Consider the following 13841-nt stretch of genomic DNA (forward strand, 5'->3'; position numbering starts at 1 on the left):
ATGGGCCCTCTTTACTAACACGCACAGGCCATAATGCATCGTTAAGGAAAGAATAGCAAGGGAAGCGGCTGTAGTGAACGAGGACATGACTTGCGAAATGTGGCGATTGCTTAGCTCTAATGTGGTACACGTTATTTCCCATGTGTGACAACCAACTTTTTATTAGGCAGGGCAGACTGTTCTTTAACGTCTGTTGAAATATCTGAAAAACCTCATTGCACTAGTAAATGCAGTTAGGGAGAGAAAAGCTGCAAAACGTTCATTTATTTTGACCCTGGTCACAGCATGTCATCTGCACATCTGCCATCTTTGTCACCTCTATCAGCAATTCCATGAAATGTGAAAGCACAAGAACAGGTTTCCATGCTGATTGAGATGCAGTGCGAGTTGTTCTAGTTTTGGCTTATGATTTCTCTTGCTCATTTTGGACTCTGACAACTGCTTCTTTGGTTTGTTTTTATCCCCTTCAGTCACAAATTTTGATCGACTGTCAATAAATTCCAGTGAGACTCCAGTGAAAACAAGTAAATGTGGTAGAATGAGTCTTAGTGCATTTTATGATGAATCATCATAATTATAGAATAATGAAATATCTAAATATTGTGCAGTCAGAAAGGTTATGTTTCTTCATAAATTATATTTAAGTACCCGCTCCAAATGCAAGCACGAGATAATTATTGGCTGCAAGCATTACCACAAAGAAGAAGAAAATTTGTTGCGATTGGTACCAAACGCTTCATGTCAAACACAGTGTAGTGTCTTCCCCAAAGCGCTCGTCTGTAGATAGATTTCGCTCAGAAGTAAAATGAAGGTACTTTAGATAAACAGAATGTTCAGTTTATTACAAGTTTAATGTTCCTTGTCAATTCTTTGCCACCACTACATAGAATATGCAAAAATGTCGCATCTACAAATGTGTACGCCGTGACTGAAAGGCTTATTGGAGGACACCAGAACAAAAGGGGCTACGAATCCTGAGCCTAACACTGATTTATAAGTACGCACCCCCAAATTTGTGCTTCAGGGCATTCCTATGTACTCCAAAACCCACTACATGGGATGGGACTGACAAAGGGTGTGAGTGGTTGTGAGTAGATATGAGTTAGTGCCGGTTAACGTGAGTATGAACGAAAGACAGTAATGGTCAATTTGAGTGGACATTGAATTTGTGGGAATTTTTGTTGGTTGCATTATTTGGGAATGAATATCTTGAAACCAGGGCTTCCAGTATGGACATGTGACATCAATTCCAGAATTACAACATGGACCATAAAACTATTAGCTGAAGCAATAATTAGACTGTTTATCTGCTCATATTACACACATCCCGATGTGCACTGCCACTGATAGTGCACAGGTGAAAAAAAGGCTTTGCAAAGTCTGGCACATTGAAGTTATTCTCAGTCCATGCTGCATTTATGTTGCCTGTTGTGATACGAGATATTGGTTTTCATAGGAAAAAAGAAATTGACGGCTTGGTTATGGAGCTGATCTCTGAGCCTAAAGATAAAGAAGCAGAAAAGGCCAAGACAAGTACTCAGCAGAATGGAGCTATGAGCTCCGCATCGACTGCTGAAAGCTCATCGAGTGATGGTGATGACGAAGAAGTGAGTATTTATTATGTTTACCTATATTAATACTATTTATATTCTTGGTGCTCTTTGGCCATATCAGGTCCTTGCACCATTAAACACTATACATCACTATTTATATTCTTCACTGGTTGCACCTTTTTTTTCCCCTCATCTTGCAGGTGTCTTTGTGTGGCAAAGGTATAGAGGTAGTATGGAAACATCAGAGTTCGTGGTATTACTGCATCATTTTTGTAGAAATGCAGGGTATTTTATCATATGATGCAAGTTAAAAATGACAGAAAAGGAAGGTTTTTTTTTTTTTTTTTCATTTTTCATAGTGAGATCTACAATTCATTGGAGAGCAAGTTGCAAAATAATGATGTTCCTGATTTTTTTAAAAACAATGTGGTTGTTTGTAACCAGGACAGTGCATGTTAAACTGACACCGGAAGTACCGGTTTCACCCTTAACATAAATGTGTCTGAATTCTATGGCATTTTTAACCTCAATTTAAGTTTCAAGAAGCAATAAGAGTTTAAGGGCGTTTTGAGCATGCTTTCATGTCTAAAAAAAAATGGGCAGTTGCGCCCGAAAGGGAAGCATTGAAAGTGACTGTAAGGTTCAGGGTTGCGCTAAAGCCCCTCAGACTGTGTTCTAAGAATGCGCTTGGGTGATATGTTGGCGTGATGCAGATTGCAAGGCAACTACTACTGTACAGTAGAAACAACACCCTGTCAGCTATGTGTTGAGGAATGCTGCCACCAGCATTGCAGGCATCACACCTCAATGGTGTACGAGATGAGTCGGAAGGAAAACTGTCAATAGTTGTAGCTCAAAGTGCACTGTTTGTTCCAGTCACACCACTGTACGCACCCTGGTGTGGTACTTGCACATTTGCACAGCAGGATGCTAGTGTTTGTGCGCACAACACTCATGCCAGCAGTGAAAGGCAAGATGATTTCCTAGCTCCATTGAGAGCCACTTGAGTGGCCACATGAAGGTGCATCCACTTGGCTTTGCTGTTTTTTAATCCATATTCATTGCGTGTTGTGTCCGTGGACACCTTCTAACCCTCCACCATAGGTCGGCATACTCACCCACGAGTACACCAACTTGTACTCGCTCCACACTCATTTTAAGGTGAGAGATGAAGCATTAGTGACTGACCAAGGGTGTGAGTGGTTGTGAGTAGATATGAGTATGAGTGAGTGGCGGGAAGCTTGACTGGACATGAATAGAAATAGGAGTTAGTGCCGGTTAACGTGAGTATGAACGAAAGACAGTAACGGGCAATTTGAGTGGACATTGAATTTGTGGGACTGTTGGTGAGTGCCATTATACATAAGTGTGTGTGTGAGTGCTGGTGAATGAGGCATGTGTGGGTGCCAGTAAGTGTGAAAGGAAGTGACTATAAATTCTAGTGAGCGTGAGTGAGTAACGAAGAGCGTGAATGAGTACATAGCCTGCAAAAATATTAGAGAGCCAGTATGAGTGAGGGTACTCTTTGTCCGCCATCCTATGCCCTCCACGTGCGAGCTGCATTTGCAGTGTCGATACCGAGGCAGCACGACAGCGGTGCGAACTCGCCTCGAGTTGTCCATATAATTGCTATCAGAATAATACCAAAAATGGGAACACATTGTTTACACCCTGCAGGCTTTTTACATGTTGAAGGAACAGTGGATTCCCTTTCTCGGTTGTGTTTATACTCTAGTTTTCTTTTTCTCATTTAAATTAGTAGATACAGACTGAAGTTCAAAGTGTGAAGGTGAGGGAAATGAGTTAGCCAGTAATCAAAACACGAAAGCCACAGTGTGTGACACATCTAGTGATAGGAGTGGTTCATTGTGGAAAGGTGGCTGCATATCCAGGAGTCAAGCTCTGCACTGGAGTGAAACATAGTTCTTTGCATTTTGTCAAGCATTGTTTTGCCCCGAGTGAGCGTTTCAGTGGTTTCAGTGGTATCAGTATTTTGTAATTAGCAACCAGAGACACATGAGCCTTCCGACTCAAATTTGCTCGATATGACCCTCTTAGTCATTTCAGCAATGATAACAGAGGCACACTTGATATGCTGAAATAACTTAAAACAGAACTTGGCCTTTAGACAATCAATGTCTCGCTAATCACCGGCCACTCATTGCTAAGGCCTCCTGTCGCAGTACTGATGCTGAATAACAAGCTAGAAAAAGGTCGGAAGGGCCACACAGGAAAAAAGACAATCTGCTGTAGGTGTTCTATATCTTTTTTGTTGATTTTCCCAGGACCCATATTTTTGCAATATTTTTTCAAATGCTAACTAGCAAAACTTTTTTCCAGTAAATATTCTAAAATTAAACTTTGTGACAGTAAGCTCTGCTCTTGCTGCCTCTGTTAGCCTTGGTTTGGAAGCACGACAGAACTGTGCTTAGCTGCAGGCAGGAAGAGGGCTTAGCTGCAGGCAGGAAGAGAACAGTCGCTGTGACAGACGTGTGTGACGGTATGAAAGGACGCACTGTGTCTAGCCAGTTCTTAGTAGGGGGGGGGGGGGGGGGGGATTGATGATGTGCTGGGGCTGATTCTACAGCCTTTAATCTTGTGTTCTTCCTCGTATATGTGCACATTTAAGCTCTTTCTGTGATCTGAGGCATTGCTCTTACCTTACAGGAACAAGATGATGATGAGGAACTGGCTCGCAAGCTTCAGGATGAGGAATTTAAAAGTCGCAGTCGTGCTGTGAAGAAATCGAGGGTGAGTATGTTTCCCACTGTAAGGGCTGGGATATTGAACAGTGAAGTAAAACAGTGAACATTTATTTATCTCATTGCTTTCTGTATTCTCTGCACTAGTTGCTGTGCTGCTGTATGAACTTGCATTGCAAGCTGCATGACCTGAGGTGAAAGCTGCTAATGCTAACTTTAATATGATCAAAGGTTTGGCAAAGTGCACCAACTACAAAAAGAGACAAAAGGGCACACTTGCATACTAAACATAGTTGATGCTGCAGATGTGCATCATTCTGGTGGCATAATATGTACATAGCAATGCTCCAGGATAGTAGAATGCCTGGATGCGCTCCAATTGCTTTTGTATTCTAGGAATACAAAAAATAGGCTGTAAATAAGATCAGGTTTGGCATAAAAAGAGAGGCCTGTCATAAATACCTTGTTAATTCGAGCCTTGTCATTTTTGAAAATTGGATAACTTGGACTTGGTGCGTTGGTCCCAGCAGGTGTATGCATTATTTAATGGCTTCAGGCTCTCTTGAATACTGGATTTTTTGGCTGCATACCAGTTAATTAGGGCAACCCACAGAGCACCGTAAATGTTTAAAGCAAATAAGAAGCAGCGCTATCATCCAAATGAAACGAAGCAGAAGGTTCCACATTACCATAGTCATCAGCGGAAACCATTCAGGAATGACAGGAACGCACCTATTTGTGCCTTTATAGCCCTTACTCTTGTGTTTACTACCCGCCGCGGTTGTTCAGTGGCTATGGTGTTGGGCTGCTGAGCACGAGGTCGCGGCATCGAATCCCGGCCACGGTGGCCGCATTTCGATGGGGGCGAAATGCGAAAACACCCGTGTACTTAAATTTAGTTGCGCGTTAAATAACCCCAGATGGTCCAAATTTCCGGAGTCCTCCACTACGGCGTGCCTCATAATCAGAACTGGTTTTGGCACGTAAAACCCCATAATTTAATTTTTTTTTTTTTAAACTCTTGTGTTTACTGCTGCACATGGCACCGCCTTGGCCGTATGCATTCAGAACTGCGTAGTCACCGTCTGTGTAATGTACGTGCAGTGTCAACAAACACAGCGGAAGCTGGGAAAGCAGGTGGGGTTCCCCCAGGGCGGAAAGTTTGGTAACCCCTGTGCTAGAACATTGTGCACTGGCTTAGGACGGTGATAAGAAATACGTCTGAAACGAAGAAATGAAAATAAAAAATAAAAAAACATACCATGGTTGCTTGTTAGTAGCAGCAGCCAACAGCTAGGCCAACGGCTTGCCACATTTGCAATCACATAGTCAGCCATTAAGTAGTGTTGATTCTTGAAATCCCTTTTGATAGCACTGCTGTTGCATGTGCGAAACACGCAGGCCCACCTTCACTTCATTCTTTTTCGCATTGTCAGAGGTGGGACTCCTGCACCAATTGCGCTATTTTGATAGAAGTGCCAATTCCTGTGCCAAACTGCACCTAACACAGAAAATTGGCCGAAATTGCGCCACGCTGCGTCAGAACGGCTTCGGCATGTGTGCTGTAGCAGTGGCCGCCAACCGTGAGCGGATTCATTCTCTGAAAAAAAAGTGCAGCCATTCACACCGTGCGATAACGCCTCCAGGGCACTTTCTCGTAATTTTCGCGCTTATATAACAAGTCACCGGCACGCGCGCGGCCACTCCCACTTGTTGTCGCTGCTGTCTGAACGGCCAGGGCAACTGTATTTAGACTACTAGAATACGGTTGAGTGGGCCGAGCTGCACGGCGCTCCCTAGCTGAGGCGCAAAACAACTAAAAGTAGGCTGAGGGCACTATTAGGGAGGCGCACACTGCGGCGGGATCAACGGGCGGGCGTCTCTGTCCCCAGGGCCGGTGTAACATAAAACTATTCCAATCTGTTTTGATGCGATATGGGCGAGGCTTGAGCCATTTTGACCTATCACGAAGGAACAACCGGAAGGCAGTAACTTTGTTCACAACCTCAGTGGGGGGTTGCCTACCGAAAAAACTGCATTGCACACTGTTTTTGCTCAGAATGTATGTCATGCATTCCGCACTATGCTCTGTTGCGGTGGACACCAGAGGGCAGCTGAGGTACTTTAGTGATCTGCTCTTTGTGTGTGGCTTATTATCGCTAAGTAGAGCACCTGAAGGAAAACAAAGCACTATAAGTCTTGTTAAACAATCGTGTTTATGCTGCAATCGAAAGTCTTGGTCAGGCCAGTACAATAGATGTACTGAAGGAGCATTGTGCAGGGGAAAGCTATGTGAATGGAATCGGTGCAGTGTTGTTTACTGTCCTCGGAGAAACTAAGCATTTTTTTTTTTTCATACCGAGCTAAATTCCAAATTGAAGTATTAATTAGGCAGGTTTTAGCGACAAAGTGAACCACACAACTGATATAACAGTTGTAGAGCCTGCTGAGAGAGTCAATCGAGTTGCTTCAGTCATGATAGATGCTCTGTGCATGATTGTTCCAACCTTAGCAAAACCCAGCAGGACCCATCTCGTGATGAATGTTGACATTAGTTCGATTAGCATTGAAGCAGTGCCGCGACACGCTGTATTGCCGCCTCAGAGATGTGTTATGTATGAGGTGTGTATGCAGCCAGGTTCCGCTCTCGCGCTTCCCACTGAACACTGCACCATCTCGCGCCAGTTTCGCGTAGTTTACGTGTGGCACGGTGTGATTATGTATTCAGACAAGATTTTCTTAGTTATGTCACACGGGTTCAGTTTCGCTGAGTTCCGTAGAAAGTTTTAATGATATTTTGCCATTGAAGAGTAGCACATACCCACTGACCCAACTTGGTCCGACAGTTGGCTTCAAACCTGTTTTTCGCAGCACAGCAGCCTTATGCTGTACCCGATAAACCATGGACTACCTAGTGACCCAAGTTGGCGGGAAAGAAGTTAGATAGAAAAATAGTCTCCTGAAAGTGTGTGAAGTTCCCAAAGAATCCTAATCATATTAATAATGCCCACAGTATCTTTAAAAACCTCTTGTGGCCAATCACTTCTGCACAGAGATGTTAGTGGCTTCAAACACTGTGAATGAAAGTATCTGCTGCATTTAGGCAGAACTTCGACATAGGCTGCAAGCAAATGACGATGGGCCTGAGAGGACAATTTTTTGTTCGTATTTATTTATTTGTTTTCTGTTGGAATGTAGGTCTACTTTTATATATATAGTCAAGTTTTTCGGACTCCCTAGGGGCCGTGAAAACGTCCGAAAGATCGGGCAGTCTGAAAAAATGAATGCATGCCTTTTACTGCCCACCAGTGCTCAAATGTGCACAGGCACATCTGAAATAGCTCTGAAGGCCTGGGAGAACCTTATTAGGTGTATCGGAGCTCATACTGTGACAGACGGCTGGTGTGCGCGTGTATAATTAAGGAATACATACTGTGTCCCACGACAGTTCCCATTTACGCTCTTGGTATGCTTCACCGCGTAACACCACTGTATTGCGGCAAAGCTGACTTTTTAAAATCGGCATTATGCAATGTGTCGTGCTTTCCACGCTTCGAAGCCATTGGTGACGATTACAAAGGTAGAGTCGGCACCATTGCTGACATCGGTGAATTCGGTCAATGAAAAACTGAACCACAAGAAGCTTGGTAGCAAACGTAGAAGCAGCTAGGTCTAGCAGTGCCGCACGCATTGGCTAAGGCTGCCAGGGGATCGATATGCGAGTGCACCAGTTCGAGGTTGCGAGATAATCAAAATGGCAGTGGTGGTGGCTTCGGTTAATGCCATTTTGGACCTGTGGTCACGGGAAAAAGTCCGCGGACAGCAAAGGGTTCTTGCATCTGAAATTTTGGACGTTCTTGCACATCGACTCTATGGAGTACGTGGCGGTGCTGCAAAGACGCCCGAATTATTGGGCATCTCTGAAAAATTGATTGTTGACTGTATATTACTTACCGTGAATTAGCTCATTTCATATCTATCTGGATATACCTACATTTGTTACTCTCTTGATGATAATAATAAACTTGCTGAATTGTTATGAGTAAGTTTGGCAGCAGGGGAGGATCTGTAGCAGTTCTTGAAGGAATGTTGGCATTTCTTCTATTCAAGATGGAAAGCTAGAATAGCGAAGAGGTTACGGAAAGAGGCTGTTGCATAAGCTATGCTGCTACTGTTTTTACGACCTTGTCATGAATTTCTCTTCTTGCAGCAAATATAGTTTGTTCACAGCACATTCGAGAGCACCAACTTACTGTGTGCAAGCAAGCATGTGGTCATTAACATATTTAGAGTCTTGCAGTTGAGTTAAAAAAACAATAAATCATGTGAGCTGTTGTGATAAAAATTTGGTTGTCTTGCAGTACACTTTGTTCTAATGTGCTGCTTTTATGCTTTATTTACAATACGTTAGCTCACATTGTGTTGATTAGTTAATTTTGCCTTTAAACTACTAAAGTTGCTGAAGAGGATAGTTATACCACCTGTATTGGTCAGCTGGACCACCCTATGTTCAGATCTGGGCACAATGCTTTTATAGTTCAGGTGGCTTGTGTAAACCTTTGCACAGTCTTTCCTTCAGAGTATTGCCTTTTTTTTGATTCATTAACATAACAAGCCAGACTTTGCCACTTGGTGGGAACATGAAAAAGTCAACCTTGGTATTTCATCAGTTTGTGAATGTTAACTATTTAATGGTGAATAGAGTTGACAGTGGGGCAACTCTTCTTTCAGCGTTTTGTTTGTTTGTTTATTGATACTGTTAACCCCCGAAGGGTCATTACAGGAATGGAAATACAATCAATATTTGCAATACAATGAATAATTACACGCGCAACAATAAAGGCACTCTTATTTCACATATATTCACAGTATTAATATGCTGAAAACAATCTTACTTTCCGCTACCACAACATGGTATTATATAGAATAGTGGATCAGGAAACTTATTGACCCGAATAAACAAGAAAATGCAGCTCGTTTAGAAATGCATCTATGGAAGAGGAGGAAACCAGTGAATCGGGCAGCATGTTCCACACCTTAGTCACTCTAGGAAAAAAAACTATATTTAAAGGTGTCATTTTGTGTTAATGGGGGTTCAATATACATGTCTATGTCGGAAGCGTGCGTTGGGCGATAATTTGAAAAAGTCGGAGCCGTTAATTTAAAGTTTATTGTGAATGATGAGGAACAGGAATTTTAATTTGTCCACAGTTGTTCTAATTTCTAGGGCAGGAAGAGTTGCGTTCTGGCTTAATCCACTAGGGGAGTGACAATAACGATATTTGTTAAATATAAATCTAGCTGCTAGACCCTGGACTCAATCTAGTTTGTGATGATTTATAGCTGTATGAGGGTCCCACACTATTTTTGCATATTCTATAATAGGTCTGAAGGTCTTATATGCCAAGTTTTTTATTTCAGCTGTACCACTACGTAAGTTTTGTCTGAGACTCCATAGAGCTCTGCTGGCTTTTTTGCTTACCATGTCTATGTGTGCGTTCCACCTGAGGTCTTCAGTATTTAGTACACCTAAGTATTATGTTGAGTTACCTTTTTTAGTTAAATGTCACAGATTTTGTAGCTGTTAGCATGAGTGACCCTTTCTCTTGTTATGGACATGGAAACAGATTTTTCTGGGTTTAGTATCTGCCATTGTTCACACCACTCCGCAATTTTTTGCAAGCTAGCCTGTAGTTCCGGTTGATCGTCTAGAGATGTTATCCTATTATATAATACACAATCATCCGCAAATAATCGTACTGGGACAGTTGCACAATTTGCAAGATCATTAATAAATAATATGAATAGGAGGGGCCCTAGCACACTGCCCTGAGGTACCCCTGACACTATGGTACGAAACCAGATTTACAGCCGTCTAGTTCAACGAATTGTTCTCGGGACTGAAGATAAGATTTGAACAAGTTAGTTATATTAGAGTTTTTAAAGAAAGCCTGAATTTTCAATAACAGTTTTGGGTGGGAGACTTTATCAAACGCTTTGGAAAAATTTTTTAAATGAGATCTATCTGTCCGCGATTATTGATTATTTCAGAGAGGTTATGAACTAGTTCAACAAGTTGCGCTATGGTAGACAGACCCTTGCGGAATCCATGTTGAGTTGGTGACAACAAATTATTGTTTCGAGATAACTTGAAAGGTGTTTACTGATAATATGCTCCAGTAGCTTAGAGCAGGTGCTCGTAAGGGAAATGGGCCTGTAGTTTTCTACATTTGTCGTGATACACCTTTGTGGATAGGTACAATTTTGGCCTGTTTCCAAGCTCTAGGAAAGGTACTTTGGCTAATGGATGATTGAAATATGATCGTTAAGTATTTAGCTATCCACTTGTAACTAGTATTTAGTTAATGTGAATGAATTGCCAATATGAGAAGTACACACTGTCTGGTTTATTGTGTTTATTCTTGCAGACTTAAATGAGTTTAAAGGGAATTTCATGTTATACCATTCAGACTACTATACGACTTGTGCTAACATAACTTTATATTCATCCAGACTGCCAAGAAAGAGCCAACCAAGAAGGCTGCAAAGGCACCGGGCACTAAGCGAGGTAAGTGACTGAAGTGTCACTTTGCATTACACACAAGTTTTCTTCAGCAGTTGTTCATCCCATGCAGTTAATTTCCTTCATTATATTCATGCCTGTTTGATGGTGCCGATAGTCCACACAGAACCGTCTTTCTTCGTAACAAGGACGACGGGAGATGCCCATGGACTGTGGGAAGGTAGTATCATATCGGCCACTGTTCATCAATCGCGCGACCTTCTGTAGCCGATACACGATATGGCTGTTGGTCGCAATGGCGACTGCGAGCCAGTTATCGATGTAGTGCGGAACAGTTGACGTCCGACCCGGGGAAGGTTGCCGGACGTCGAAAGAAGTGCGAAATTCTGTAAGATGCACAGAAGCTGTGATCGCTGGCTCGGTGTAAGGTCATCAGCAATAGAAGAACCGAACACATCTATAGGCAAGGGTCAGCCGTAGAAATCGAGCCGAGCGTACTGTAACGGGCACAGTATGTGTCTTCGGGAATGTCTAATTTGTACATCTTCGATAGCTTCGGCACTGCCCAGACATTCTCCTTGGAGTAGCAGCACAGGGTACGGGAACGGGTTACAAATGAATATAGCACTAGAGCCCTGTTTGATGTTCACCGTCGCAAAAGGTAGCAGTAGACCTTTTCGAGGGAAAAGTGACCAGACGGAGAAAGTAGTGTGATGGCATTGGAGACGCTGCTGCAGTACATAGAGATACTACTGACGAGTTGGGAGGAATGGTGGTGTCGTGTCTGACGAGCAGTTTGTTCGGAAGAGAAGCATTGTCGGCGAGCGTCAAATCTGAGAGCGGCGACAGTTCTAGTTCGGCCCGTGCGCAATGAATGACGGCATTGTGGCGGGAAAGAAAATCCCAGCCGAGGATAACGTCATAGGAGCACGATGAAATTGCAATAAATTCGATGGCGTATACAACGTCCTCAATGACAACACGAGCTGTGCACGCCGCTAACCGGGGTGAATACGCTGTGCGCCAACTGTGCTGAGGGACAGTCCGGTAAGGGGCATCGTGACTTTCCGAATCAAGCAACAAGTTTTGCGTCCATAACTGATGCGGCGGCTCCGGTGTCCACTAGTGCAGATGTGTGAACACCATCAACAACACGTCTGTCACATTCATCGGGCTACCCTGAGGAGCTTTCGTGTTTCGCCGGCGTCGCAGTCCTTGCCTCATGGACTGCGACAATTAGTTTTCCTCTTCCCGAACTGCAGGACGAGGCACATTAGTGATAGCGAGCGTCGGCGTGGAGAAGGTGAGCAGCGGTATTGGGCGTTGAGCGGAACGTCGGTGACGATGCCGAAGGGTCTTCGTAATATGGGCGTGGAGAACCTACCATACGACTTCGCACAGTATGTTGTAGCGCTAGGGCGACTGCACGCAATTACAGTAGCGGGCGTAGCCGCTCGCAAAACAGATAGGGTGGTTGTCAGATGTACGCCACCGATGCGCTGTGGTGGGCCCCATCCATGTAGGAGGACGCGTTGTGCGGGGCGCTGGTGATATGGTTGCATGGCAGGGCTGTGGTCAGGGGCACAGTCAAGACGTCGGTGTTATTATTGCATTGCATGTGTGCATGTGGCAGCAGTAACAAATTGCGATGCTAGATCTTCCGCTTTCGCTTGCTTCTTTTTATTTTATTTTGCATGGCGAAACACGGCGCTGTAGCCATCTGAAGCTCTAATCTCGTCCCTTTACGACGGTGCTAAGATGGTGGCGTTGGCATCAACGGAATCTGCGCAATGCGATGGCACCTCCTAAAACCCAATTTACTACCCGGGTTTTTGTTGACGGCACACTAGAAAAGGGCAGTTTTCTCAGCGGCGAAGCCAACTTTAAGACAAATGCTGCCAAGTGAATCAACGTGTTTTTTTTTTTTTTTTGGCTTTTCTGCCTTTCAAATTAAGGTTCAAATTAACGTAAGTCAGACTTACTGATCGCAACACTAACCCTCAAAACCTGCATTATTGCCTAGCTGTGAGACCGCCGGTATGCCTCACACGCATGGAAATGCTTCTTGCGTGTTATTCAGGATAAGGTAAAATAGCGCAGCGCAAAAGCAGCCAGCCTGTATAATGAATGGCCCCGTGCCGCCACTTGCGCACTTGTCTTATGAATGGTGCGTGAATGTGCCTTGCCGTGTGCTATATATGCTGTTTAAACCAATTGTCACACGTTGCAATGAATCGACCAGCTAACTATTGTCAAGTTTTATGGACTGAACCGGCTCTGTGCTCTGCCCAACTTTCTCTTGCTGTTGGAACCAGCCGTCATTGCTTCTCGTCCTCCCGTGTCTATTTGTGTGCCCCTCGTTGCTCTGGTGCTCCTTTCGTTGTCGGCCCTTCCCCTCCAGCTGCTGCATCAGTGACTACAGTAGAACCCCGCTGTTACGTTCCCGGGTGCTGCGTTTTCCCGGCTGTTACGTCGTTTTTCCGGCCGGTCCCGGAACAGCTCCCATAGAACCCAATGCATTGGTACCCCGCTGTTATGGTCGCAACTGTGGGACCGTTCCCCGCATCATACGTTGCGACTGCCACACCGCAGCCGGCCCGAGCGGCCATTTGACCTTTTCATGTCGCTTGGCTTGGTTGCTTGACTTGGCATTTGGCCGCCCAAAGTGCTGGGGGCGACATTTTATTTTGTATTTTCGGTTTCCGCCAGCAAAAGTATGTGCCTTTGATATCCGCTTTTGCTATCTAAAGATGATGTCTCGGACGCGTTGCGGCCCTAAAATTGGTTTTTGGCTCATATATGTTCCGTTAAAGTCCAAGGGCGATAACGCCGGCGCGCCTCCGTATGGCTGTATGCTCGAGTGAAAGCGTGCGAGGAACGCGCGGCGCGCCGGCCGTATGCTGAATGTGCGAGTGAAAGCGTGCGAGGGGCGACCAACCGACCAGCATCTCGCCGCGAGAGAAAAGCAGGGAGGAAACGCGCCTCCCTCGTTGCGCTCGAGGCACCAGCGAGGGCGGGGGGGGTGTAGCGGGCAGCGTTGTGCTCTGGCATCATACTCGGCGC

The 13841-nt window shown here is 44.5% G+C and overlaps 1 protein-coding gene across 6 annotated transcripts in view; it reads left to right on the forward strand.

The window, feature by feature from the left end:
* Nucleotides 1-13841, forward strand: part of LOC119460478 (uncharacterized) — an 81196-nt gene that overhangs the window by 6978 nt on the left and 60377 nt on the right. For 2 of the 6 annotated variants that reach the window (XM_037721420.2, XM_049666666.1), the window contains exons 3-5: nt 1457-1607; nt 4221-4304; nt 10769-10823. In XM_037721420.2, the coding sequence (XP_037577348.2) occupies nt 1457-1607; nt 4221-4304; nt 10769-10823 (290 nt within the window). The remainder of the gene's footprint in view (nt 1-1456; nt 1608-4220; nt 4305-10768; nt 10824-13841) is intronic. The other 4 variants (XM_049666680.1, XM_049666663.1, XM_049666660.1 and 1 more) reach the window with 2 other exon arrangements.

The sequence above is a fragment of the Dermacentor silvarum genome, chromosome 1 (assembly GCF_013339745.2).
Source record: "Dermacentor silvarum isolate Dsil-2018 chromosome 1, BIME_Dsil_1.4, whole genome shotgun sequence".
Classification (NCBI taxonomy): Eukaryota; Metazoa; Arthropoda; class Arachnida; order Ixodida; family Ixodidae; genus Dermacentor; species Dermacentor silvarum.